This window comes from Onychomys torridus, chromosome 21 (assembly GCF_903995425.1).
Source record: "Onychomys torridus chromosome 21, mOncTor1.1, whole genome shotgun sequence".
In the NCBI taxonomy this organism is placed as follows: domain Eukaryota; kingdom Metazoa; phylum Chordata; class Mammalia; order Rodentia; family Cricetidae; genus Onychomys; species Onychomys torridus.
This window is the reverse complement of record NC_050463.1, coordinates 6,838,145-6,862,934: the sequence shown is the minus strand read 5'-3', so window position 1 is coordinate 6,862,934 and position 24,790 is coordinate 6,838,145. Positions and strand designations below refer to the sequence as shown.

The 24,790-nt window shown below is 49.7% G+C and overlaps 1 protein-coding gene across 3 annotated transcripts in view; it reads left to right on the top strand.

Moving 5' to 3' along the window:
• Positions 1–8,738: 8,738 nt before the first annotated feature.
• Notch3 (notch receptor 3) overlaps positions 8,739–24,790 on the top strand; it is a 30,489-nt gene continuing 14,437 nt past the window's right edge. Inside the window, exons 1-16 of one of the 3 annotated variants that reach the window (XM_036171320.1) lie at positions 8,810–8,867; positions 11,304–11,382; positions 12,798–12,910; positions 15,949–16,091; positions 16,174–16,512; positions 16,598–16,720; positions 16,807–17,040; positions 18,534–18,689; positions 18,777–18,962; positions 20,251–20,364; positions 20,669–20,782; positions 21,136–21,369; positions 21,482–21,592; positions 23,826–24,018; positions 24,097–24,248; positions 24,765–24,790. The exon at positions 24,765–24,790 is cut by the window's right edge and continues 88 nt beyond it. In XM_036171320.1, coding sequence (XP_036027213.1) covers positions 11,329–11,382; positions 12,798–12,910; positions 15,949–16,091; positions 16,174–16,512; positions 16,598–16,720; positions 16,807–17,040; positions 18,534–18,689; positions 18,777–18,962; positions 20,251–20,364; positions 20,669–20,782; positions 21,136–21,369; positions 21,482–21,592; positions 23,826–24,018; positions 24,097–24,248; positions 24,765–24,790 — 2,292 coding nt within the window. In that variant the 5' untranslated portion in view covers positions 8,810–8,867; positions 11,304–11,328. Of the gene's footprint in view, positions 8,868–11,303; positions 11,383–12,797; positions 12,911–15,948; positions 16,092–16,173; positions 16,513–16,597; positions 16,721–16,806; positions 17,041–18,533; positions 18,690–18,776; positions 18,963–20,250; positions 20,365–20,668; positions 20,783–21,135; positions 21,370–21,481; positions 21,593–23,825; positions 24,019–24,096; positions 24,249–24,764 lie in introns of all 3 variants that reach the window. The other 2 variants (XM_036171319.1, XM_036171321.1) reach the window with 2 other exon arrangements.

Sequence of the window (24,790 nt, the reverse complement as noted above, 5' to 3'; positions counted from 1 at the left end):
AAGGGGAGAACCTATGGCATTAAGCTGTCCTCTGACTCTACACTCGAGCTATGGAATACATGAATACACACACACACACACACACACACACACACACACACACACACTATCAAAACAACAACAAACTCAGCTCTTTTATGGAGCACCCATGAAATCATGGCTGTGTCAGAGTTATTGTGCTTGACCCGTAAGATAGGCAGGTAGCTCTTCTCCCACACAAGGGATACATGGGGGCATGGAAGCATCCTGGAGCTCAGCTCTGACACCAGTTCTGAATGCTTTCCTTTCTCATTAACATTCTCTCCCAGTCTCCCTCACCTCCTCCTACTGCAGTCTTTAAAAGTCATCTAAAAGGGACTTGCAAGTTGTATAGCAAAGCTCTTGCCTAGCACACGTGAGGCCTTGACTTCAATCCCTAGCAAATAGATAAAAGAGTCAACATTATTAAGGGGATCTGGGCCGTATGCTCATGGGAAACTAAAGCAGGAAGATCATTCAATCTTAAAAAACATTTTTAATGTTTGATGTGTGTGTGTGTGTGTGTGTGTGTGTGTGTGTGTGTGTGTGTAGGTATGTGGTGGTTGGAATAGGTATGGCTCTCATAGACTCCTGTGTTTGAATGCTTGGCTCAGGGAGTGGTACTATTAGAAGGTGTGGCCTTGTTGGAGGACGTGAGTCACTAAGGAGTAGGCTTTGAGGTCTCATATGCTCAAGCTATGCCCAGTGTGGGACACAGTTCACTCCCTGTTGCCTACAGATCAAGATGTAGAACTCTCAGCTCCTTCTCCAGCATCATGTCTGCCTGCATGCTGCCATGCTTCCTGCCATGGTGATAATGGACTAAACTTCTGTGGGGAGTCAGAGGATAGCTTAGTGCCATAGGTTCTCCCCTCCCTTTGTGTGGGTTCTGAGGTCACAAACTGTAAGCAAGCCCCAATTCAATGTTTTTAATAAGAGTTGCCATGATCATAGTGTCCCTTCACAGCAACCGAAACTCTAACTAAGACAGGGTATACAGGTGTGTATTTGCATTGGTGCATTTGTAGAGGACAGTTTACAGGAGTCGGTCTCTCCTTCCACCATGTGGCTTCCAGGGATCCAGTTTAGGTAATCAGGTCTGAAAACAGGCGTCTGTACCTGACAAGCCATCTTACTAGGCCACCTTTTCTTTTTTGAGACAGCAACTCAGGGAGCCTAAGCTAGCCTGGGACTCCTTCCATAGCTGCCTATGACCTTGAATGTCTGGCACCTCTAATGTGCTGTGATTACAGGCATGTGCTACTGGGACTTTTTTGTTTTTAAACTGTAGTGTTGGGGATCCAACTGAGGGCTCTGTGCACAATAAGCGAGTACTGCTCGGGTTATGCTACGTTCCTGGCCTTGGAGGAGCATTTATTTAAGCGCAGCAACTCAAGTCCAGCCTGGCAATGTAGTGAGTCCTTCTCCCCATCTCAGAACAAAATACACACACACACACACACACACACACACACACACACACACACACATACTCATGTGCACACACACACATAAAATAAAAAATATAGTTGAGGATGTAGCTCAGTGGAAGGGCACTTGTCTGGCAAATATAAGGTCTTTTGATAGATTCCCCCAGCACTTCCACATTTTAAGTAAAAAAGAAAAGCCATGGTGCAGTGTGGTGATGAATGCCTTTAATCCCAGCAGTGAGGAAGCAAAAGGCAGGCAGCTCTCTGTGAGTTCTAGGTCAGCAGGCCTACACAGCAAGTCTCAGGCTACTGAAGGGTACATATCGAGACCTCATTTTACATCCTCAACAAAGAAAAGCTGGCCGGAGAGTTCAGGGTTATATTTATATGGATAACTGGGGGCCAAGAGAGACGGCTCAGAGCCAAAGCTGGTGACCTGAGTGTGATAAATAAGATACAATTATAGAAAATAAATATCCAGAGCAAGCAGAGCCAGAGGTAAAGACAGCAGATTCACAGTTGTCAGTAGCTGGTGGCAGGGAGAGGAGGAGGGGGCTGCTGTTAGGAACAGGATCCTTTCTCCAGGACAATGGAATGTCGTAGAGCCAGAGAGGTGAAAATTAACTCAAAACTGTGAACATATTAAGTGACACTGAATAGTAAACATCCAAATAGCAAATAGGTAAATTTACGTAATGTAAATTATACCTCAACTTAAAAAAAAAAAAAAAATCAAGAATCAGGTGTGGTGGCTCATGCCTTTAATCCCAGCACTTGGGAAACAGAGGCAGGCAGATCTATGTGAGTTCGAGGCCAGCCCAGCCTACAGAAGAGTTCCATGACAGCCAGGGCTACACAGAGAAACCCTGTCTCAAAACAAAACAAAATAAGCAAAGCAAAACTACAAAAAGCATCAACATAACTACCACCACCACCAACAACAAAAAATCAACGGAAATCACTAATAAATGCAAAAATCCAGGGGACAAAAGTTTAATGGGCATCAGAATATTTATAGATTCAGAGTACCTCCTTATAGAATAACTGTCATTGTGGGAGATACCATGCTTGGTGGTACATGCCTACAATCTCAGCACTAAGTAGTTGGAGGCAGATTCAAAAGTTCAAGGTCAGCCTTGGCTACACTGTGAGTTCAAGGATAGCCTGAGCTGTATAGAATGACCCTATCCCAAAACAGCAAGGCCTGGGTGATGTAGCTCAGTGGTAGAGCATTTGGTCAGCATGTTCAAGGCCTCAGGAGCCACCTCAAAACTGCAAAATAAATTAATAAACAAATTAAATATTGCGATAAGACAACTTTTGCGAACTTTTCTTAAGCCATCAAAGTTGGGTTGTTTTTTGTTTGTTTGTTTGTTTGGGAGGGTTTTTAGAGACAGGGTTTCTCTGTGTAGCCCTTGGCTGTCCTGGAAACTCACTCTGTGGATCAGGCTGTCCTCAAACTCACACAGATCCACCTGCCTCTGCCTCCTGAGTGATGGGATAAAAGGGGTGCAGAACTACTACCCAGCCATCAAAGTTTAATGCCACCAATTTTGGGGACAGAGGATAGGTACGTTGATAATATACCCTGCGGAGAATCCAGGGGTCCTACCAAAGATGCAGAGTTAGTCCTGAGGAACTTGCAGCCACTCATCTGAGAGGCATCCTTTCAAACCACTGACCCCAACTTTCTGAAAACAGCAGCCACGAAACACAAAGTCAGAGGGATTACTTTAGTAAAGATCTGGGATCAACCCTGGATCAGCCAGGAAGCTCTAAGGGATGATACTGGGAACAACCAGAGAATTTTAATATAAACTTTGCATGAGGGCTGGGGATGTGTGGTTTAGGTGGTAGAGTGCCTGCCTAGCACACTGGAAACCCTAGGTCCCATCCCCAGCATCACATAGACCAAGCATGAACGCACACACCTGTAATCCCAGCACTGAGGAGACAGAGGCAGAAAGAGCAGACTTCAGGTCATTCTGGTCACACAGTAAGTTCAAGGCCAGTCTGGGCTGCATGAAACTCTGCCCAAAAAGGAGACTCAGAAAAAACAGGACAACAAAAAAGTGGGCCTGAAAGATGGTTCAACTGTTACCAGAGCTGCCTGCATAATCATGAGGATCAGATTTCAGATCCCAGCATTCACATAACAAGCTGGGTATTCCACAAATGTCCATAACTCTAGCTTTGAGGGGATCCAGTGCTCTTTCCTGGCCTCTGCATGCACACACACACACACACACACACACACACACACACACACTGTGGAAGATTGATTGATAAATAAAATGCTGATTGGCCAGTAGCCAGGCAGGTAGTATAGTATAGGAAGGACAAGCAGAGAAAAAGAATTCAGGGAACAGGAAGGCTGAATCAGGAGTCACCAGTCAGACACAGAGGAAATGATAAAAGTACCAGTAAGCCAAAAGCCACATGGCAACTTATAGATGAATAGATATGGGTTAATTTAAGATGTAAGAGTTACTCAATAGTTAGCCTGAGCTAATGGCCAAGCAGTTTTAAATAATTTAGACTGTATGTGTGTTTATTTGGTTCTGAGCAGCTTTGGAAATGCAAGGACGTAGGAGCCTGGTGGACACAGGAAAACTTCAACTACAAATGGTGCCCAACGGCTTGAGTTTCCACCTAAAACCTGAGAAAGCTTAAAAAAATGGAGCTAAAACAGTTTCCTAGCTGTCTCTCTCAAGTTAGCCAAAGTCTGCATGCTTCACCTACTATATGGCGGGTTCCTGGTGTGCAGCAGGCTTGACCTACTCATGATGGGAATGAGGTATCTGCAAGCCACACATTTCGCTGCTGCTGTGTGGTGGATTTAGCCTTTGCTAGTACAGACAAAAAAAAAAAAAAGAGGTTTCTGGGGTACACGCTACTGGATGGATGGAAGCATAGATCCACTGCTTCCCTGGTTCCCAGAGCTGCCTGTAAATGTAGTTCTGCCATGTTGGGAAGATGAGGCAGGCAGAGAATGCTACAGTTTAAAGCAATAGATTCAGGATATGACAGGTTCAGATGGGATAAACCTCTAAACAGTTTACAATGTGTGTAAAAATGTATGTAGGCTTGGAAGAGAAAAAAAAGCAATGTATGCAGTTATATAAAGAGATAGTTTTAAAAAATAAAGTCTTTAAAGAGAAAATAAAAGTAATATAAAAAATAAGCCACGTAAATCTCACACAGAGATTCTAGATTATATTGTCTTTGATATTTTTTAACTGCAGAGAGATATTTGATTGTAAAGGCAGATGAGTTAAACCAATATATATATTTTAAAGGTACCTTGACTTCAAAATTTGGATCAAAAGATAGGTTGCTTTGGAAAAGAGGCTCTGCTTTTGTTTCCACAGGAAGCAAGAGGCTATGGATTTGTTCAAGGTTCAAATACATCAGGTTTGACCAGCCAAGACCCCCTGAAAGGTCTCTGATGACACCATGGCTTAGATGATCCAACATCCAGAATGCCTTCAAGGCAACTGGCTCAGACAATACAGCTTCACAGACTACTCCATAATCCTAAAGTTTTCTTTATGTCCCCATCAGAACACAGCGTCTTCATCCAGCAGGAAGTAGTATGAGAAGCCCATATTCCCCAAATATTGTTTATGAATGTTTATTTTGATCTACAGCAGGTTGATTATAAATGCAATCTCTTTCTAAAGAAGAAAAGGGAATCGTTTAGATATGATAGGATGAAATTAACGAAGCTATTTTAAAGAGCGACAACTTGTTTAGAAATGTTTTACATTGTATGGATGTTAGTTTATTGATACATGTTTAAACCTAACTTTGTTATACTGTATGTATATTTTTACTCTTGTTTGAGGTATTATGTTTATGTAACTCATTTAGATTGTAATGGATAATTAAAAAATACAGATTAATAACTAGTCTTCTATGATAGTCAAACTTATAGTCATGTTAAGTTTTCTAGATATGCATAGATATATTTCAGATAGATAGGTAATCTTCAAACACTTCAAAGACCTACAGAATATGGCATTAAAATGTTTTAAAAATTTAGACTTTCTGGACAGTGAGACATGTCTGCTCCTGGCAGCATTGATTTACTTCAGAGAGGAGGATGGGCATTGAAGACACTCTATATGGAGTTTATCTTCACCTTGGCAAAAATAGCCATGTGGGCAAGAAACTGTTCTTGCCTGGACTGCTTGATCGACTGGACATGCAGGACCCATAGAAGGTGACCACTGAACTTTGCTTGACAAAATGGTCCTTCAGGTTCCTGCTTCGCAGAGGAAACTGCCAGACATTCTACAGGACACAGAGAAAAGTGGCTGAGACAATCTAGACCTGTGGGCTAAAGACAGATGCCCCAACGTTACAGAGGAACTTTGAATGACTGCCCAGGCTGCCAGCTGTCTCTGTCTACTCTCACAAGACTCTTGAAAGTTGCTTGCGTCCTTCTCCCCGTTCTCAGGTAATATTATATCCTTCTGGGGTCTTTGCTGTAGTTGAAGATTAGACAGTTATAATTTCCTTAGTTATGATAAAAGATAAGTTAGATATGAAACCTTAGACTCACTAATACAGGATAGATAGGATATCTTCTTTAATTTTGCCAAATACAAATAGACTAGATATTATAAATAGACTAGATATTGTAACTGTAATTCTTGCTTGATAATTGTTTTGTTATATGTAATTTTACTATGTTAAAGTTAAAACCTTCCTTTTTGAAAAAAAAAAAGGGGGGGGAAGTACTGTGGATGATTGATTGATAAATAAAATGCTGATTGGCCAGTAGCCAGGCAGGAAGTATAGGTGGGACAAGCAGAGAAGAGAATTAAGGGAACAAGAAGGCTGAGTCAGGAGTCACCAGCCAAACACAGAGGAATCGAGATGTAAAAGTACCAGTAAGCCACAAGCCATATGGCAACTTATAGGTGAATAGATATGGGTTAATTTAAGATGTAAAAGTTAGTCAATAGTTAGCCTGAGCTAATGGCCAAGCAGTTTTAAATAATATTAGCCTGTGTGTGTTTATTTGAGTCTGAGCAGCTTTGGAAACACAAGGATGCAAGAGCCAGGTGGACACAGGAAGACTTCAACTACACACACACACATACACACACACACACACACTCACACACACACACACACACACACACACACACACACTTAAAGACAGGGTCTCACTATGTAGCCCTGGCTGTTCTGGAACTTGCTATGTAGACCAGGCTGGTCTCAAATCCACAGAGATCCTCCTGCCTCTGCCTTGAGAGAGGGTGTGTGCTATGAAGCCCTGCCCAAACACAATAGAGCTGGCCCTGAAGGTGTAGGTGTGGGAGAACCAAGCCTGAGGACATGGAAGCAGGAAAACTGGCCCTGACCCTTCTCATCCCTAGCCAATACAGGAGTGCTCACCCTGGTGGTGAGGACAAGGAAGAGCTGGTGGGCTGACCAACCCTGCAACTACCCTAGAACCAGGGTTATGAGTTGGTCCACTCCAACATCCACTCCATCTGTGATCTGCTGGAGCACATGAAGGGACCAGTCCTGCAGACCCAAAGCTTCAGGATTTCCATGACACAGGGCAACAACAGGAAAACCAAGAGGAGTCCCAGCGAGGACCCAGTATTGATGGTGTAGCAGAAGCCAGAGGCCTCGGATCAGACCAATGACTCTTTGCAATGAACACTCGCAAGTAAAGATACATGGATAAAAGGGTTTACTATGCGACTCACTGTGTCACACTGCAGCTTCCACAATGAGACTGATTCTGCTTTTTTCTTTCTCTTAAATTTTATTTTATTTTATTTTGTGGGGAGATTGCAAAGGTAGAGTGTGGATACAAAGGGATGTGAAAATGAACGGGACGGAGATGCATGATGTGAAAGACATAAAGAATAAATTAAAAAGAACATTAATTAATTAATTAATTAATTAATTAAAAAAGAAATCCTGCCCAATAAAAAACCACATTATTTATTGTTATCTGGTGGTGATGGAGGGATGTGCTCCACCTGTGGAGGTCAGAGGACAGCTTGTGGGAGCTGGTTTTCTCCTTCTACCACATGGGTGTGGTGAGTGTCCTTCCAGGATTCTGTGGGTCCTCTCGTCCAGCCTGTGGTCTCCCAGTGTCACTTTCCCCTCCCGCTCTTGAGACGCTTCCGGGACAGAGCTTAGGACCTCTAGAGTTTCCATTCTCAGCCTAAACAGAGGGTCTGGCAGAAGCAGGTCAACTGGTACTGTAACACTCAGTTAATGGCAATGAAAAAATAGACCTCCCCAGGTATGGTGGTGCCTTTAATCCCAGCACTGGGGAGGCAGAGGTAGGCTGATCTCTGTGAGTTCAAGGCCAGCCTGGTTTACAAAGCAAGTTCCACGGTAGCCATGGCTACACAGAGAAACCCTGTCTCAAAAAACTAAAAGAATAAAAAAGGAAAGAAAAAATGGGTCTCATGGTGAAACCATGTAGGAGGCTGGTGTGCTAGGGGCTGGTGTGGACTTTTAAAACGCTTTATATCTTATTTCTCGTGAGTGTGTGTGTGTGTGTGTGTGTGTGTGTGTTTAGGGTGCATGTGCCACAGAGTGGCGTAGGAAGACAATTTGTGTGTGTTCAATTTTTCATTCTATCATGGGAGTCCCAGGAATTGAACTCGGGTCTTCAGGATTGGCACCTTTTCCCCCTTCGGTAGATGCTGGTGATCAGCACGAAAGGAGGCTGCTTCCTGGGAGAGCTGAACATAGGCACATGAGACTCACGTGCATGCCACTCCTGGCAAGACTGTAAATGCTGCCCTGGTTGGGCATGAGTTTTGAGCTAATTGATGTTTAGTGGCCCCACGAGACTTCTGCATGGGTTTGCTTGGGTCCGGCGGAGGATACATGTTCATTGGCCTCTCTGGACCAAGTTGGGAAGGTTTGGAGTCGAGGGTGTCTGCGTTTGTGTCCTGGCTGTGTATGTGTGCCCTGGCTTTGGTTGTGTACTGGTGGATGGGGATGGGTATGCTCATGAGCTGGATGCCTGTTCTGTCACGCCGGTTAGGCCCGCATCTCTCTTGGCCGACTTGAGTGTACCAAGGTCCGCTGCTCCCAGGCTCTGCGGGTTGAGGGTCGGACCCCAGGAGGCCGGGCAGGGGGCGGGGGCGTTCAGGGCCAGCCCCGGGGCGGGGCGAGCCGCCCAGGGTTGGGGGCGGGGCGGCCCGGCAGCCTCACTTTGGCGAAGTTGGCGGCGCGGAGGCTGGCCGGGGACGCGCCCGGAGCCCTGGGAAAGAGGGAGGAGGGAGGAGGGAGGAGGGAGGGTCGCGGCCGCCATGGGGCCGGGGGCCCGGGGCCGCCGCTGCCGTCGTCGCTTGATGGCCCTGCCACCGCCACCACCGCCCGTGCGGGCGCTGCCCCTGCTGTTGCTGCTAGCAGGGCCGGGGGCTGCAGGTGAGGGCTCAGGGACATGGAGGGTGGGACTGGGGCTGCAGGGGCGGGGAAGCACAAAACCCCCTAAGTTTGGGACTTAGGGGATCTGTAAGCCCAGGACTAGAGCTGGGGCAGAGGTGCAGGAGCTGGAAGCTGTATGCCGGTCATGGGGCGCACAGGGGTTCGTGATGGGAAGGCAAGGTCCTAGAGGCCCGAGGAATCAAGATCCTTGAATGAGTCGGGAGTCCGAGACTGGGGACTCGGATGTGGGAATCTGGGGCTGAAATTTGGAGGCGAGGTGTATCAAAAGTTCCAGGCTCACCCCATCCTACTTCTGCCTGGAGTCCTGGGAAGGTTACGGTGGGGGCTCAAGACCCCCAAGGCCTAAGACTCCTTGCACAAAAGGCTCCCCCCATCCCGGGCGGGCCGGGAGAGGTGGGGGGGCGAAGAGGGGGCGCGAAGTTTTCGGAGCTCTGAACTGGGAGAAAACTTCTCAGGCTGGAGAGCTGCAAGACCTGGGGCTGGAGCGCGAGGAGCCGGAGCTGAAGCCCCAGCGGCGCCCGCGCCCCCTCCCCCCTCGTGCCGCCCGCTCCCTCTTCTGGCTTCTAAGATCCCACAGCCTCGGTACCCCGCCTCTTCGCCGGGAGGAGAAGGGGCGAGGCCCACGTGTACTCTCCGGCTTCTGGGCCCCCTCCCTGTGGCCGGAGCCCCTTCCCAGCCGACCCAGGGGCCCCCTCCCCTTCTCCAATCCTTACTCCCCTCCCCCGCTCGGGACAATGGCTGCGCCGTCTAGACACCCCCTCCCCCCGGCCGGCCTCGCGCTTTCTTTGCCAGACAAAGCGGGACCCACGGAGGGCCAGAGCCGGGACTGAGGGGGCGCCCCCATCCCCGCCCCGGGAGGTCTGATCAGAGGGGGGAGGGGCATAAACCGGAGGCCTGGGCCGGGAGTTCTAGGGAGTCCACGTTGGGACTTGGGCCCCCGTGAGAGTTACAGAGAGGGACCTGCATCCCCAGCGTAGCCTTTGGGCTCATCTAGGCAGGACTAGGCAAGAGCCACCGCCCCCGCGGGGCCGGCGCAGACTCATGGCCTGTCACACATAGAGAGATGCAAATGTGAATGTGCGCAGGCTCATGACACCCACAGATGCACACTTGGCACACACAAGACACACCTACGTGTTCACTGTTCATATGCTAATGTGCATTCATACAAGGTCAAATATGATCACACATGCATAGATATAGCAAGACTTGGTATGCATTCATAGTCAAGGTCATACTCCGAGGTGCCAATACATGACCCATACAGACATACCGGTGGCCACACAGTTGTATGCGTGAATACTGCTGTTCATATAGGTGGAAGCACAGCACATGCAGCTTGTGTGCTTGTGTGCACATGGAGTGCTTGGCTATGCTGTTCACAGATATCAGCATGGTAACAGGCACATGCATTTTCACGATTAGCCGCCACACAGTGGCCTAATAATACTCTCAAGTCTTCACAGACTGTCATACAAACTCACAAGCATGTGTGCACAACACACACACACACACACACACACACACACACACACACACACACGGCTCACATAGTCATGTCTCCTATCACAGTTTCCAGTCCGATGTCACAGAAATGAATAGGTCGCTCGTTCTTAACTCATTTTCTTATTGTGTCTCTGAATCTCTCTCCTTTCAATTTCTGTCTGTCCCTGATTCTCAGTTCCCCTCTCATTCCTTCTCTCCATTGAACACACTTCTACAGAGCCCCACACCCGCTTGAGCACATAATTCTCCACTAGCTCAGACCTGGCCACACCTCTCACCCAGCTGGCAAGACTGACACACCCAAGAGGGACACAGCCCTGAGGGATGGGGACACTGGACAGGGTAGCACATGTCTACTCCACACCCTAGCCATCTAGTGCCCACAGCCATCTCTTTTGCTGTTACCAGTTGGTCCTGGGTGCGTGCTTTGCCTACTCTTTCAAGAGCCAGCATGCTTGCCTGGCTGGAGTAGACACCCAACGTTAATGGAAGGTAGACTCAGAGGCCCACCATTCCTCACCTCGTCCCTTATCCCAGGACATGAGCTTGGAGATGCAGACTCTCTTTTACACTCAGCATGTTCATTTGCTACTCTATATCCCTTCTCCAGTATGACATGTTAGTTTGGGCAACTTCCTGAACCCCCACATCTGGCACAAGTCAACTCCTCCTCCTTCCCACCCCTGCCTTGTGGTTCCCAGGGCTTGAGCTGGCAGGGACAGCTGCGGCCCCAACAGCTGGGACTGGGGCGGGGGGCCATGGGAACTGTACATAGGGGGCCTCTCAGTACCCACAGAGACACTCCAGCCCTGTGCAGCTGTTGCCTGGCAGACAGGAGAGGAGGGTCTGTCCTTACAGTTTGGGGTTCTGGGTGCCTGTCTGACCTTCCCACCTTTTGCCCCTACACAGCTCCCCCTTGCCTGGATGGAAGTCCATGTGCAAATGGAGGTCGGTGCACCCAGCAGCCCTCCCGGGAGGCTGCCTGCCTGTGAGTGTCTGGCCCAGTGCCATCAGTGGGCCCTGCATGGGGAGGGAGTCTGTCCTCTTCCTCTGCCTCTGAGTCTCCTGGGGGATGCTGGTATCACTTCCTCTATGTGTGTGGTTTGGGTAACCTCTTGTGTTTCTCTATTGGGAATCAGACAGAGTTAAGAGCGGAGGCTCTGAAGTCTGTCTGGCCTGGGTTCAAATCCCACATCTTGTTGCTAAGTAGCTGAGACTTAAACCCATTAAGTCACAGTGTTCTGGAACGGAAAATTGATTCCCAAGGCCAATGACAGTAGCTTGACAATGATGAGGACATGCATACCCTCCCATATCTGAGGATTTAGGAGGCACACAGGCTGCCCATGCTAGAGTCCTGTTTTATTGTTTTCTGGTTTGTGTGACCTTAGGTCAGTCACTTCTCTTTTCTGTACCCCACTGCATCTGTGAACTAGGAATGCCTTCCCTGGCATATGACTGTGAAGGAGTTCAAGAATTATTTGTTCAATAATACAAGGAAATGCAGAGGGTTGGGGAAGGAGAACAGGGGTTGGGAGAGAGCTGAGTAGAGGCAGACAGAACTCTGAGCTCTGGACATCTGTAGCCAGTGCTGAGAACCTTCTGAGCCACTTTGGATCTGTAATGGCATTGTGAAGATTTGCAAAGAACCTTTAACTGGGTGTTTTACACTTGTCTTTCCCAGCAGAAGCAGGAGGATTGCCTTTAGTTGGAGGTCAGCTTGATTGAGTTCCATGCCTGCTTATGCCACAGAGCGAGGCTGTCTCAAAAATGTTTTTGTGTTTAGAGGTAGGGCGCCCAGCAAGATAGCTCAAGTAGGTAAAGGAGCTTGCTGTCAAACTTTGGTAACCTGAGTTAAATCCTGGGGACCTACAAGGTGGAAGGAGAGAACCAACTTCTACAAGTTGTTCTGACCTCCACGTGCACACACACACACACACACACACACACACACACACACACAAATTAATGTAATAAAAATATATTTAAAAATGAGAGAGACTTTTGAAACTCTTTGAGGGCTGGAGGTGTTCAGTAGTGAGTGCTTGCCTAGCCTGGGTTTGCGGGGATTCAAGGTTTGTGGCCTTATTGGGCTTGTTTTCTCCTTAATAGCGATAGCAGTCCATCCAGCAACTATTAATTAGTTCATAAATGTTCATTTACTCAGTACCGTGTGGGCTAGCCAGTGGGTCTGCCTCAAGCTAGGCGGGACCAGGATGACTTTATAGAAGAGCCCTCCTTTGACGCTACAGTGGCAGCTGAACTCAAGTGGCTGGAACCCCATTTAGCTTCATTTAGGGGCTACTGGCCGAAGGGCATCCTGAGGGTGGGGGTTTAAGTTGGTGGAGCTGGGAGGGTGGGGGTTTAAGTTGAAGAAGCTGGGAGTGTGTCCTTACTTGGAAGGAGTCACTTGAAGGAAGGCTGAGACACCGGGCCGGGCGCCTGCGCAGTGGAACTACATGCCTGGACTACTGCCGACAGGTGAATACGCCCGAGGCCGCCCCGCCCCTCGACAGGTGAATCACCGGCTCGCTCGGCCTCCGGGAGCCCGGATCGCGCGGAGTGGAGCCCGCTCAGCTCCCGAGTAGATAGATCCCTTGGGGAGCCTCACCCTATGTCCCCTTCATCCCCCAAGCCTCTCCTTCAATTTCTCAAATCCTCCTGTCTGCCTCGGGGTGACCCCCCAAATGTCACTTTCTTCCACCGATTACCCCCCTCCCAATTTCCCTCCCCGCCAGTAGGCTCTGAAACTCTCCTTCGCTTGGTCCTTGTCTGCCTTGCCGGTGGGTCAGTTTCCTCCTTGGAAGCCGCGCTCTCCGCCATCCCCCCCCCCCCACGTCTCCCCCAAAGCTCAGGCCGCGGGGCGGGGCGCGGGGCCGGGGCTGGAACCGGCCCGACCGGTCGGCTGGGGCGCGGGGCGCAGAGCGTGGGAACCCGCCCGCGGCGCAGGGAGGGGGCCGCGCCCAGCCTGGCTTTGGTACCCGCAGTCCCCGGCGCCCTGCACGCAGCGCCCCCTCCTGGGGCGCCGCCGCCGCCAATGTGCTGGTCTTAGGCGAAGGGGGCTGAGAGCATCACCTCCGAGTTTCGAACGCCACCCACACCCCTGCAGGGGTTTAGCTGGAACGGAATGGGGGGGATATTGTAAGGTGACGCTAAGAACTGAGTCATCTGCTTTGAGTTCTGTCCGGGCGTTTGGGACCAGACTGAGCTAGGGGATCCGCTCAGGGAGCTGGAAGGGTAGGGTAAAGGAGAGGAGGGTCGGGGTAGGGGTGACGAAGGTTGTGTCCGTAGCAGAGCCAGGACCTTTTGACTCCTCCATCCACCCTCCTTAGCCTTCCTCACCCCTGTCCCTGGGAAGGTTGAAAGCTTAAAGTCTCCAATTCTTATTTTCTTACACTCAGGACTACCTTGGTGGGTTTGGGGAAGGGGTTGCAGGCTGCAGGCCCCCCTTCCAGCATGAGGGCTGAGATGTCCATGAAAATCCCCGCCCGATCCATGGGAGGAGGGTTGTGTGCGCTTGGGAGAAAGGAGTTTAGGGTTTGTGGCTATCTTCTGCCTGCCCATGTGAGTGAGAGTTTCCCACATTCGCGTGGGAGGCTGTGGCTTGGTGTCTGTTTGCCAGGCCAGTATGCCCAGTTGTATGTATCTGTGTTGTTTCTGGGCCCTTCTGGGTGTGCCTGCCTTCTGGAGTCTTAGGCTTTTCGTTTGTTGTTCCCACTACCTGGAATGCCCTTCCCCTCATCATTCTTTGGCTCACCCTTTTTACCTTCTTTAGTGTGTGAAAATGCAACACCCACTCATTCCATTACCCTTAGGCTGCCTGTGAGTTTCCTGTGGTTGCTGTAGCAGATTACCACAAACAGGGTGGCTTAAAACAACAAAAATGTACTCTGGAAAAATCTTGGAGGCCGGAAGTCAGAAATGAAGGCGTTGCCAGCACTGGTTTTCCCTACAGGCGTTCCGAGGGGAGAATCCCTTACTCTCTCTTCCAGCTTCTGGTTGGCTCAGGCAGTCCTTGGCTTACAGCTGCCTCACCATATTCTCTGCCTTTGTCTGTACATGATCTCTCTCTCTCTCTCTCTCTCTCTCTCTCTCTCTCTCTCTCTCTCTCTTTCTCCCCCCCCCCCCAATCAATCAGTTTCTATCTCAGTCTCTCCCTGTCTTCTTTTGCTGCCCAGACTTCATTCTCTTGTGTCCTGGGGATGGGACCCAGGGCCCTGCACATGTACTCAAGAGCTCAACCACTGAGCCCCATTCCAATCTTTCTCTTCTAAAGATACTGTATGTCCATGCTGGTGAAATAACTCAGTGGTTTAGAGCACATATTGCCTTGGCAGAGACCCTCAAGTTTGATCCCCAGGGCTCAGATGGTCACCCACCTGTAACTCCAGCCTGGGGGGTGATTCCAATGACCTCTTCTGGCCTCTGAGGACACTGCACTCAAGTGCACACATGTCCACACGCAGCCACACATGTATACACATAATTTAAAATAAATAAATAGGGGCTGGAAAAACGGCTCCGCAATTAAGAGCACTTACTGCTCTTTCAGAGGCCCTGGTTTTGGTTCCTAGTACCCACATGGTGGCTCTCAACAATCGTTAATGTCACTGCTCTCTTCAGACCTCCAAGGGCAGCAGGCATACATATTATGCACATACATACATGCAGGGAAAAATAAACCTCATCCATATACAAGTAAAATAAATAAATCTAAAAAAAAAAAGACATCTGCCATTTGGGATGGCTTGGATAATCCAGAGTGAATTCATCTTGAAATCCTTCATAATCATATTGGCAAAAATTCTTTTTCCTTCCTTCTTTTTTCTTGTGCTGGGGACTGAACCCAGAGCTTTGTGTATCCTAGGCAAGTGCAGTACCACTGAGCTATATTCCCAGCCCTCTCAGTATTTGTTTGAAAATATATGTATTTATTTTGAGACAGGGTCTCATGTAGTCAAGACTGGCTTCAAATTTGCTATGTGACTAGGGCTCCCTTGAGCTCCTGATCCACCTGCTGAGTGCCAGTGTGGAGCACCTCCTTAAAAAAAAAAAAAGACAATAGTCACAACTTCTGGGACATGGGCATGTCTTGGGGCGGGGGTACCACATCCTTCATGAGCCCTTGTGGCTTATACAAGCTGTTGCTGGCATGTTTCATATTAATTTGTTACTTGTTTTCTTTGCCTGACCTAGCTATGAGGACCAAGAGGGTAAGAATCATTTTTATTTTGTTTGCTGCTGTGTTTTAGTTTGTAGTAGGCAATATTTGATAATATTTGTTGTCAGAATAAAAGGGTATGGCTGTGACTGGTGGAACTCACCTTTAAACCTAGCCATCTAGAGGCAGAGGCAGAGGCAAGGAAATTCCTGAGGGCTCCAGGCTAGCCAGGAGTATGTAGTGAAACCCTATGTAAAATAAGAAGAAAGACTAAACGGATGTGTTTGACAGTTTGTTTGGCAAGTGTGCTGCTGGATGAGTGTGTCTTGTGTTGTCTGTCGGGGATGGCCATGCTTTCTTTATATTGTGCCCACCACACATCTCTTCCCACAGGTGCCTGCCAGGCTGGGTGGGTGAACGGTGCCAGCTGGAAGATCCTTGCCACTCAGGCCCCTGTGCTGGGCGTGGCTTCTGCCAGAGTTCGGTGGTGTCGGGTACTGCCCGGTTCTCCTGTCGTTGTCCCCGTGGCTTCCGAGGTGAAGGGGTGGGCTTGGATGAGAGCCCGAGTTAGGTTAAGACGTGGTCAGTCCCAAGCTCACCCTCTCCTGGTTCTTCCAGGCCCAGACTGCTCCCTGCCAGACCCCTGCCTCAGCAGCCCTTGTGCTCATGGTGCCCGCTGCTCAGTGGGGTCGGACGGCCGCTTCGTCTGTTCCTGTCCGCCTGGCTACCAGGGTCGCAGCTGCCGGAGTGACATAGATGAGTGCCGAGCGGGTGGGACCTGCCGCCATGGTGGTACCTGCCTCAACACTCCTGGCTCCTTCCGCTGCCAGTGTCCACTTGGCTACACAGGGCTGCTGTGTGAGAACCCTACAGTGCCCTGTGCCTCTTCCCCATGTCGTAATGGTGGCACCTGTAGGCAGAGTAGTGATACCACCTATGACTGTGCTTGCCTTCCTGGTGAGTAAGTGGTACCCAGGGGAGGCAGCTGGGGACAATAGGCTAGCCTCCTAGCGACCATCCTTACCTTGTCCTTCCCTACTAGGCTTCGAGGGTCAGAATTGTGAAGTCAATGTGGATGACTGTCCTGGACATCGGTGTCTCAATGGGGGAACATGTGTGGATGGTGTCAACACTTACAACTGCCAGTGCCCTCCAGAGTGGACAGGTGGGCACCAGGGCTGCCAGGAGCTGGGGGCTGACGTCGGGTGGGCACACAGGAGAAACCTAGAGCAGTACATCTTTGTGCCCTAGGCCAGTTCTGCACAGAGGATGTGGATGAGTGTCAGCTGCAGCCCAATGCCTGCCACAATGGGGGCACCTGCTTCAACCTGCTGGGTGGCCACAGCTGTGTGTGTGTCAATGGCTGGACGGGCGAGAGCTGTAGTCAGAACATCGATGACTGTGCCACAGCCGTGTGCTTCCACGGGGCCACCTGCCATGACCGTGTGGCCTCTTTCTACTGTGCCTGTCCCATGGGCAAGACAGGTGAGCGGCCATTTTCTTTGTGGGCAACCGGATGCCATTGACGGCTTTAGAATGGAAGGGGAAGACAGATTCTGATTTGAGTATTATAAAGACTGTGATGGGGCTGGAGTGTCGCTTACCAGTAGAGCATGTGCTTAGTGTGCACCAGGCCCTGGGTTCAATCCTTAGCATGAAGGAAGGCAGCAGAGATGAGGGATGGGAGGAGGGAGGAAGGAAGCGGGGAGGGAGGGGATGGTGGAGACTGGATTTGGGAGGAAGGTTGAGCCTCTGTCCTGTGAGGATGCTGGTACACAGCCCAAGGCAGACGCTATTAGAATGGGAGAACTCCTGAGGGGTCTGACTGGGAAAAAAGCAGGACCTAGGGAAGTTAGAAAGGTCAGAGAACATGTTAAGAGGGGCACTTGGATACCTGGGAATGGTGGCACACACCTTTAATCCCAGTGGCAGATCTCTGTGAGTTCGAGGCCAGCCTGGTCTACAAAGTGAGTTTCAGGACAATCAAGGCTGTTACATAGAGAAACCCTGTTTCAAACCCCCCCCCCCCTCCAAAAGTTTGTTTTACATGTGTGTTTTGGCTGCATGTATGTCTGGTCCCACATGCGTGACTGGTATGCTTAGAGACCAGAAGAATTAATCAGATCCCCTGGCACTGGAGTTACAGATGGTTGTGAGCTGGGAATCAAAACTAGGTCTTCTGGAAGAGCAGCTAGTGCTCTTAGCTGCTGAGCCATCTCTCCAGCCTTTAGTGACTTGTTTGTAAAACATTTCCAAGTTATTTTCAAATAGTTTAGAAGAAACAGCTTAACAGATAAATAATAGTGAACCAAGTGCTCCATATGTGAAACATATTTTGTATATCTCATTTTTTTTTCATAATAAATGGCTTAAAAAGAACAGATACTAAATACACTGATGGTTAATATAACCAAGAAATAGGAGGCATCCAGGCGTGGTGGTGAACGCCTTTAATCCCAGCACTCAAGAGGCAGAGGCAGATGGGTCTCTGTGAGTTCCAGGCCAGCCTGGGCTACAAATTGAGTTCCAGGACTGCCAGGGCTACACAGAGAAACCCTTCCCCAACAAACAAACACAAACAAACAAACAAACAAACACACACACAAATAAGACAATAAAAAGAGGAAGCAATTGAGATGGGCCAGATGGACACTGAGTGGGTTAAAGGTGCTTGCTGAATATCCTAGCAATCTAAATTCCATCACTGGGACCTACAGGGTAGAAGGGGTTGTCCTCTGACCTCTATACAATGCACTATGACATTTGCAAACCCCCCAGGTAAGTAAACTAATTAAAAAAGTAATAATACAAACAAAAAGCAAGAAGCTGGGAGTGTAGCTCAGTGGCCTCATTCATGCATTGTATGCACAGGGTCCTGGGGTCCTGTCCCTAGAATCAACCTTCCTCAAATGCTAGGTGTGTGGGGACTTTGGGTAGACCTGGGGACCAGCTCTTGATCTTGGCTTACCTTTTCTCAGGCCTCTTGTGTCATCTGGATGATGCCTGTGTCAGCAATCCCTGCCATGAGGATGCCATCTGTGACACAAACCCTGTGAGCGGTCGGGCCATCTGCACCTGTCCACCCGGCTTCACCGGAGGGGCGTGTGACCAGGATGTGGATGAGTGCTCCATTGGTGAGAGGGGCATCTTCTGGAAATGAGTCTGCAAAGGTGCAGCTATGGTTGGCCATGCCCATCCTGGCTGTACCCCTCATTCCACAGGTGCCAACCCCTGTGAACATTTGGGTCGGTGTGTGAACACGCAGGGCTCATTCCTGTGTCAATGTGGCCGTGGCTACACTGGACCGCGATGTGAGACGGATGTCAATGAGTGTCTGTCTGGGCCCTGCCGCAACCAGGCCACATGTCTTGATCGAATTGGCCAGTTTACCTGCATCTGCATGGCAGGTGGGTGGTGGGTGTGGCTTGGGTGGGTCCTGAAGTCTGGAGCTTGGGCAAGAAAAGCCGAGGGTGAAACTGGCTTCATTTTTATTAATTAAAAAAAAAAAAAATGCTGGGCATGGAGACACTTGCCTGTAATCCCAACTTGTGAGGCAGAGGCAGCCTGGTCCACATGGTAAGTTCTGGGATGGCTGAGATAATGAAGTGTGACCCTGTCTCAAATAAAATAAAATAAAATAAAATAAAATAAAATAAAATAAAATAAAAAGGGGCTAGAGAGGTAGCTTAGTGGTTAAGTGTAATTCCTGTTTTTCTAGAGGACCGAGTTTGGCTCCCAGGACCCATATGGGCAGTTCACAACTTCATGTAGTTCTAGATCCAGGGGATAAACGAACCTCTTCTGGCCTCTGAGGATACCCATGCCTCTCTCTCTCTCTCTCTCTCTCTCTTACACACACACACACACACACACACACAGATAAAACCAACCAAACAAACAAAAAACATTTCAAGCCAGCTGTAGTGACACACACTTTCAGTACATAGCGAATTGTAGACCAGCCAGGGCTACATAGTGAGACCCTGTCTGGAACTCAGCAGGGTGGCCTTGAACTCACAGAGGTCCACCTGCCTCTGCTTTCCAAATATTGGATTTAAAGGCATGTGCCACTGTGCCTGGTAACAATATTTCTTTAAAAGTTACATTCGTGTGTGTGTGTGTGTGTGTGTGTGTGTGTGTGTGTGTGTGTGTGTGCGCGCGCGCGCGCATTGATGAGTTCATGGTGCGGTGTGAGTGTGGAGATTGGAGAGCAGCTTTCGAGAATCAATTCTTCTTCCACCATGAAGGTTCCACGCCATCTGGCTTGGCAGCAAGCATCCTTCTCTGTTGAACCCTCTTGCTGGCCCCAAACTGGGTTTAAAGTGAAGCTTCCTGGCTGGAAAGAGAGAGGGAAAGAGCTCAGTGTCCTTAGGGTGAAAGCTTGTAACCCTGGATAAGGCAGGTGCAGGGCCAGAGCAGAATTTTGCCAGATGTTATTGAAGGGGGAGCTTCATCAACCTTGGTCCATGTGAAACCATAGCTGGGTGAGGGCTCAGCTTGTTCGAAAGTCTGAATGTGGTCGTGCATGCCTGTAATTTGGGCAGCTGAAGCAGGAGGATCATTAGTTTGAGGCAAGCTCGTGGTACATAGCAGGAACCTAGTTCAACAAAACAACAAAACCAAAGCCCTGAAACTAAGGTGAAAGAGACCCCCTGAGCTCGGGGAAGTTTCAGTGCCCCATCCCATCCCTTCCAGGCTTCACAGGGACCTATTGTGAGGTGGACATCGATGAATGTCAGAGCAGCCCGTGTGTCAATGGTGGTGTCTGCAAGGACCGAGTCAATGGCTTCAGCTGCACCTGCCCATCAGGTGAGGACCCTGGCACAGACAGCCTGGCATGTCAGGTTATGACAACATTGAAATTTAAAAAGAAAGTAATTACTTATTAACTGCTATTTGTGTGTATGTGGGTTCTCTCCTTCCACTGTTCTTGGCAATTGACCTCAGGTGATTAGGCTTGGCTGGTAAGCACCTTTCTCCTCTGAGATGTGTCCCTGGCCTTGACTACATTGAAATTAATTTGAAACAAAGCAAAGGGGTGTTTCCCACTCAAATTAGGCAGAGTGCCTGCTTTGACGATGAATGTTGCCTTTCATCCACTACTTACTCCCAGGGTTCAGTGGGTCCATGTGTCAGCTGGACGTGGACGAATGTGCAAGCACTCCCTGCCGGAATGGTGCCAAGTGTGTGGACCAGCCCGATGGCTATGAGTGTCGCTGTGCAGAGGGTGAGGGTGGACCGTAAGACAGTGGCAAGAACCTCAAGGTGGGCTGGTGGGCTGGTGGGTGTCAAGGACCAATAACAGAATTGGGACAGCCTCAGAGGAAGGTTTCAGCAAGGCCAGGGCAGGGCCAGTGACAGCTGGGGTGTGGAGCTGATGATGGAGGTAGGCAGGGTTCTTGGCAGGATTCAGGGTGCGGCTGGAAGTGGGATTTAAAGTGAAAGGGGCGGAGCTTGGAGGGTGGATTGGAAGGGAGAAGAGGTAGGGCCTGAGAGCTGAGCTCAAATTGGGCTGAGACGAGCCATGGACGAGAGAGCCATGGACGAGAGCGGGCGGACCCTAACCTCTTGTTCTTGCAGGCTTTGAGGGCACGCTCTGTGAGCGGAATGTGGACGACTGCTCTCCGGACCCCTGCCACCATGGGCGCTGTGTCGATGGCATTGCTAGCTTCTCATGTGCCTGTGCCCCGGGCTACACGGGCACACGCTGCGAGAGCCAGGTGGATGAGTGCCGCAGTCAGCCCTGCCGCTACGGGGGCAAATGTCTAGACTTGGTGGACAAGTACCTCTGCCGCTGTCCTCCCGGAACCACAGGTGGGGTGGGGCTGGGCTGTGACAGGGAGAGTACACGGGGTGGGGGGTGTCCGTGAGGGGTTTGTAGCACTTGACAATAGCGGCTGCTCCCTGCGTATTCCTCTCCCTGCAGGTGTGAACTGCGAAGTCAACATTGATGACTGCGCCAGCAACCCCTGTACCTTTGGCGTCTGCCATGACGGCATCAACCGCTATGACTGCATCTGTCAGCCTGGCTTCACAGGTGGGCAGGTGGCTGCCATGGAGCGGGGCGGGCCTTGAAGGATAGGGATTAAGCTCCAAGTCTCTTTTGGGTGGTTTTCCCCCAACCCTTTTAAAAAAATTCTTTTATTTATTTATTTACTTATTTACTCATTCATTCATTCATTCATTTATTTATTTATTTATTTATTTGTTTTCGAGACAGGGTTTCTCTGTAGCTTTGGAGTCTGTCCCAGACTAGTGCTGTAGACCAGGTTGGCCTTGAACTCACAGTGATCCACCTGCCTCTGCCTCCCGAGTGCTGGGATTACAGGTGCGCACCACCACCACCTGGCTTATTTTTTAAAAATTACATTTCACTTACTTTGTGTATGTGTGAAGTTCAGTTCTCTCCTACCATATAGGTCCCAGGGATCCAACTCAGGCCGTCAGTCTTGGTGGCAAGCACTTTTCCCCCCAGTGAACCATTCCTGTCTTTATTTGCAGACACACACACACACACACACACACACACACACACACACACACACACACAATTGTCTAAGGCCAGACATGATGATGTATGCCTGTAACCTCAATACCCAGGAGGCAAAGGCAGGAGGATTGGTACAGGTTCGAGGCTAGCCTGAGCATCATAGTGAGTACTAGGCCAGCTAGGGCTGCATGGAAAAATCACATTCACAATAAAACAACACAGAGTGCTGGAGAGCTGACTCTTCAGTTACTGCTTTTGCAGAGAACTGGGCTTCAGTTCCCAGGACCCACATGCTAGCTCATAACTGCTTGTTTTTGTTTTCCTTTTTGGTTTGTTTGGTTTGTTTTTTCCAGACAGGGTTTCTCTGTGCAGTTTTGGAGCCTGTCCTGGATCTCGCTCAGTAGACCAGGCTGGCCTCGAACTCACAAAGATCTGCCTGCCTCTGCCTCCCGAGGGCTGGGATTAAAGGCGTGCTCTGTGAGTTCAAGGCTAGCCTGGTCTATGTATGGAGCTAGTTCCAGGACAGCCAGGGCTACACAGAGAAACCCTGTCTCAAAAAAACCAAAACAACAACAATGACAACAATAATAAAAAGAATCAGAGACCCACTCATCCACACAGTCAGCAATCCCACAAAAACATCAAACTGGAGACTGTAATATATATGCAGAAGACTTGGTGCAGAGCTGTACAGGCCCTGGGCATACTGCCCCAGTCTCAGTGAGTTCAAGCTTTGGTCATGTTGATTTAGATTTAGAGGACCTTGTTTTCTTGGTTTCCTCCATCCTCTCTGGTTCCCACTCCCCTTCTGTCTCCTCTTCCTCAGGCTGAGCTCTGAGGGGAAGGATTAGATGGAGATACCTGTCCATCTAGGCCAGAGTGTTCCGATGTCTTTCACTCTGGCTGTGGGTCTCTGTGTTCGTTCCCATCTGCTGCAGGGGAAGCTCCTCTGATGATGGCTGAGCAAGGCAGTGATCTATGAGTGTAGGAGACTATTATTAGGAGGCATTTTATCACTACTTTTTTTTATTCTTAAGACTAGTAGTATTTGGTTTTATCTTAGGCCCCAGGGCTATCTAGCCTCAGGTTCTTGGCTACCGAAGCAAATGTTGGGTATGGGTTTCGTCTTGAGTGGGCCTTCAGTCAAATCAGATATTGGTTGGTTACTCCCATAAGCTTCGTGCCACCATTGCATTAGCATGTCTTGGAGGCAGGACACCATTTGTAGATCAAAGGGTTTGTGGCTGGGTTGGCATTCACGTTTCTCCTTTGGTAGCATGCAAGAGTACCTTCCTGTCGCAAATACCCTAAAATGTAGAAGGCTCCATGTAGGCACCAGTTCTGTTTCTCTGTGTTCAGTGTGTTTCACAACTGTTTGTAACCCCAGTTCCTGGAACCCAACCCCCTCTGCTGGTTTCCATGGGCACTGGGCACACACCATGCAGCACTAACATAACATACAGGCACTCACATTAAATAAATACATCAAATACATGATAAACTTTTTCAAAAGCAGAAAGAAAGGAGAGATGGAGAGAGGGAGGGAGGGAGAGAGGCTGGCAGAGAGAGAGAGAGAGAGAGAGAGAGAGAGAGAGAGAGAGCTCACGCCTGCCTTGTGGTATCCTGAGCTTGCTCACTCACTGGTTGGGGGTTGTCACCCCATCAGCAGACTGAGAGCCTCACATGGAGACACAGCTGTGTGGTTTAGAACAAGGTGTTCCCTTTCCCTGAGTTGACACTACTCTTGGTTCTGGAACAAAGTTGCCTGTGTGCTTCCCAGGGCCCCTCTGCAATGTGGAGATCAACGAGTGTGCGTCCAGCCCGTGTGGAGAGGGTGGCTCCTGTGTGGATGGGGAAAATGGCTTCCGTTGCCTCTGTCCACCTGGCTCCCTGCCTCCTCTCTGCCTGCCTGCAAATCATCCTTGTGCCCACAAGCCCTGCAGCCATGGAGTCTGCCATGATGCCTCTGGCGGGTGAGGCCCTTCCCCAACTCCTGACCCCTCTTCCACTGTCTCTGGTCACCTGCCACCCCTGACTGCCTCCCCCACCAGGTTCCGCTGTGTGTGTGAGCCCGGTTGGAGTGGCCCCCGCTGCAGCCAGAGCCTGGCTCCAGATGCCTGTGAGTCCCAGCCCTGCCAGGCTGGTGGTACCTGCACCAGTGATGGACTAGGCTTCCACTGCACCTGTCCCCCTGGATTCCAGGGTGTGTGTCATCACCTCCCTCCTCGGGTCCCTGATACCCTTGTTTCTCACGTTTCCTTTCTACTCTTTTTAAAGCTTTGTTCCCCCGTCGTCCCCCCTCCCCACCCCACCCATGTCTCTGTGTGCACGTGCCTGTGCTTGGAGGCCAGAACCAGAAGAGGGCGTAGGAGTCATCCTCTCTACCACTTTGTACCTATTCCTCTGAGGCACCGTCTCTCCCTGAACATGGGGTTTGTGCTTTCTTGGATAGGCTGGAAGCCAGTGGTCCCTGTGGTCCTCCTGTTTCCTTCTGACTTGCAGCTGGAGCTAGAGATTGTTATAGAGGTGCTGGGATCTGAGCTCTGGTCCTCATGACTGGGCATCGGGTGCTCTGAACTACTGAGCCATCTCTCCAGCCCCTTCTGCATTTTCCTTCTTTCTTTTTGTCTTTCTGGATATCAGGGTGGGACTCCATGGCTGGGGGAGATGGGAGCAGTGAGCTTTTCAAGATGATCTAAACCCTGCTGGTTCCCTACAGGCCGTCAGTGTGAGGTGCTGTCCCCC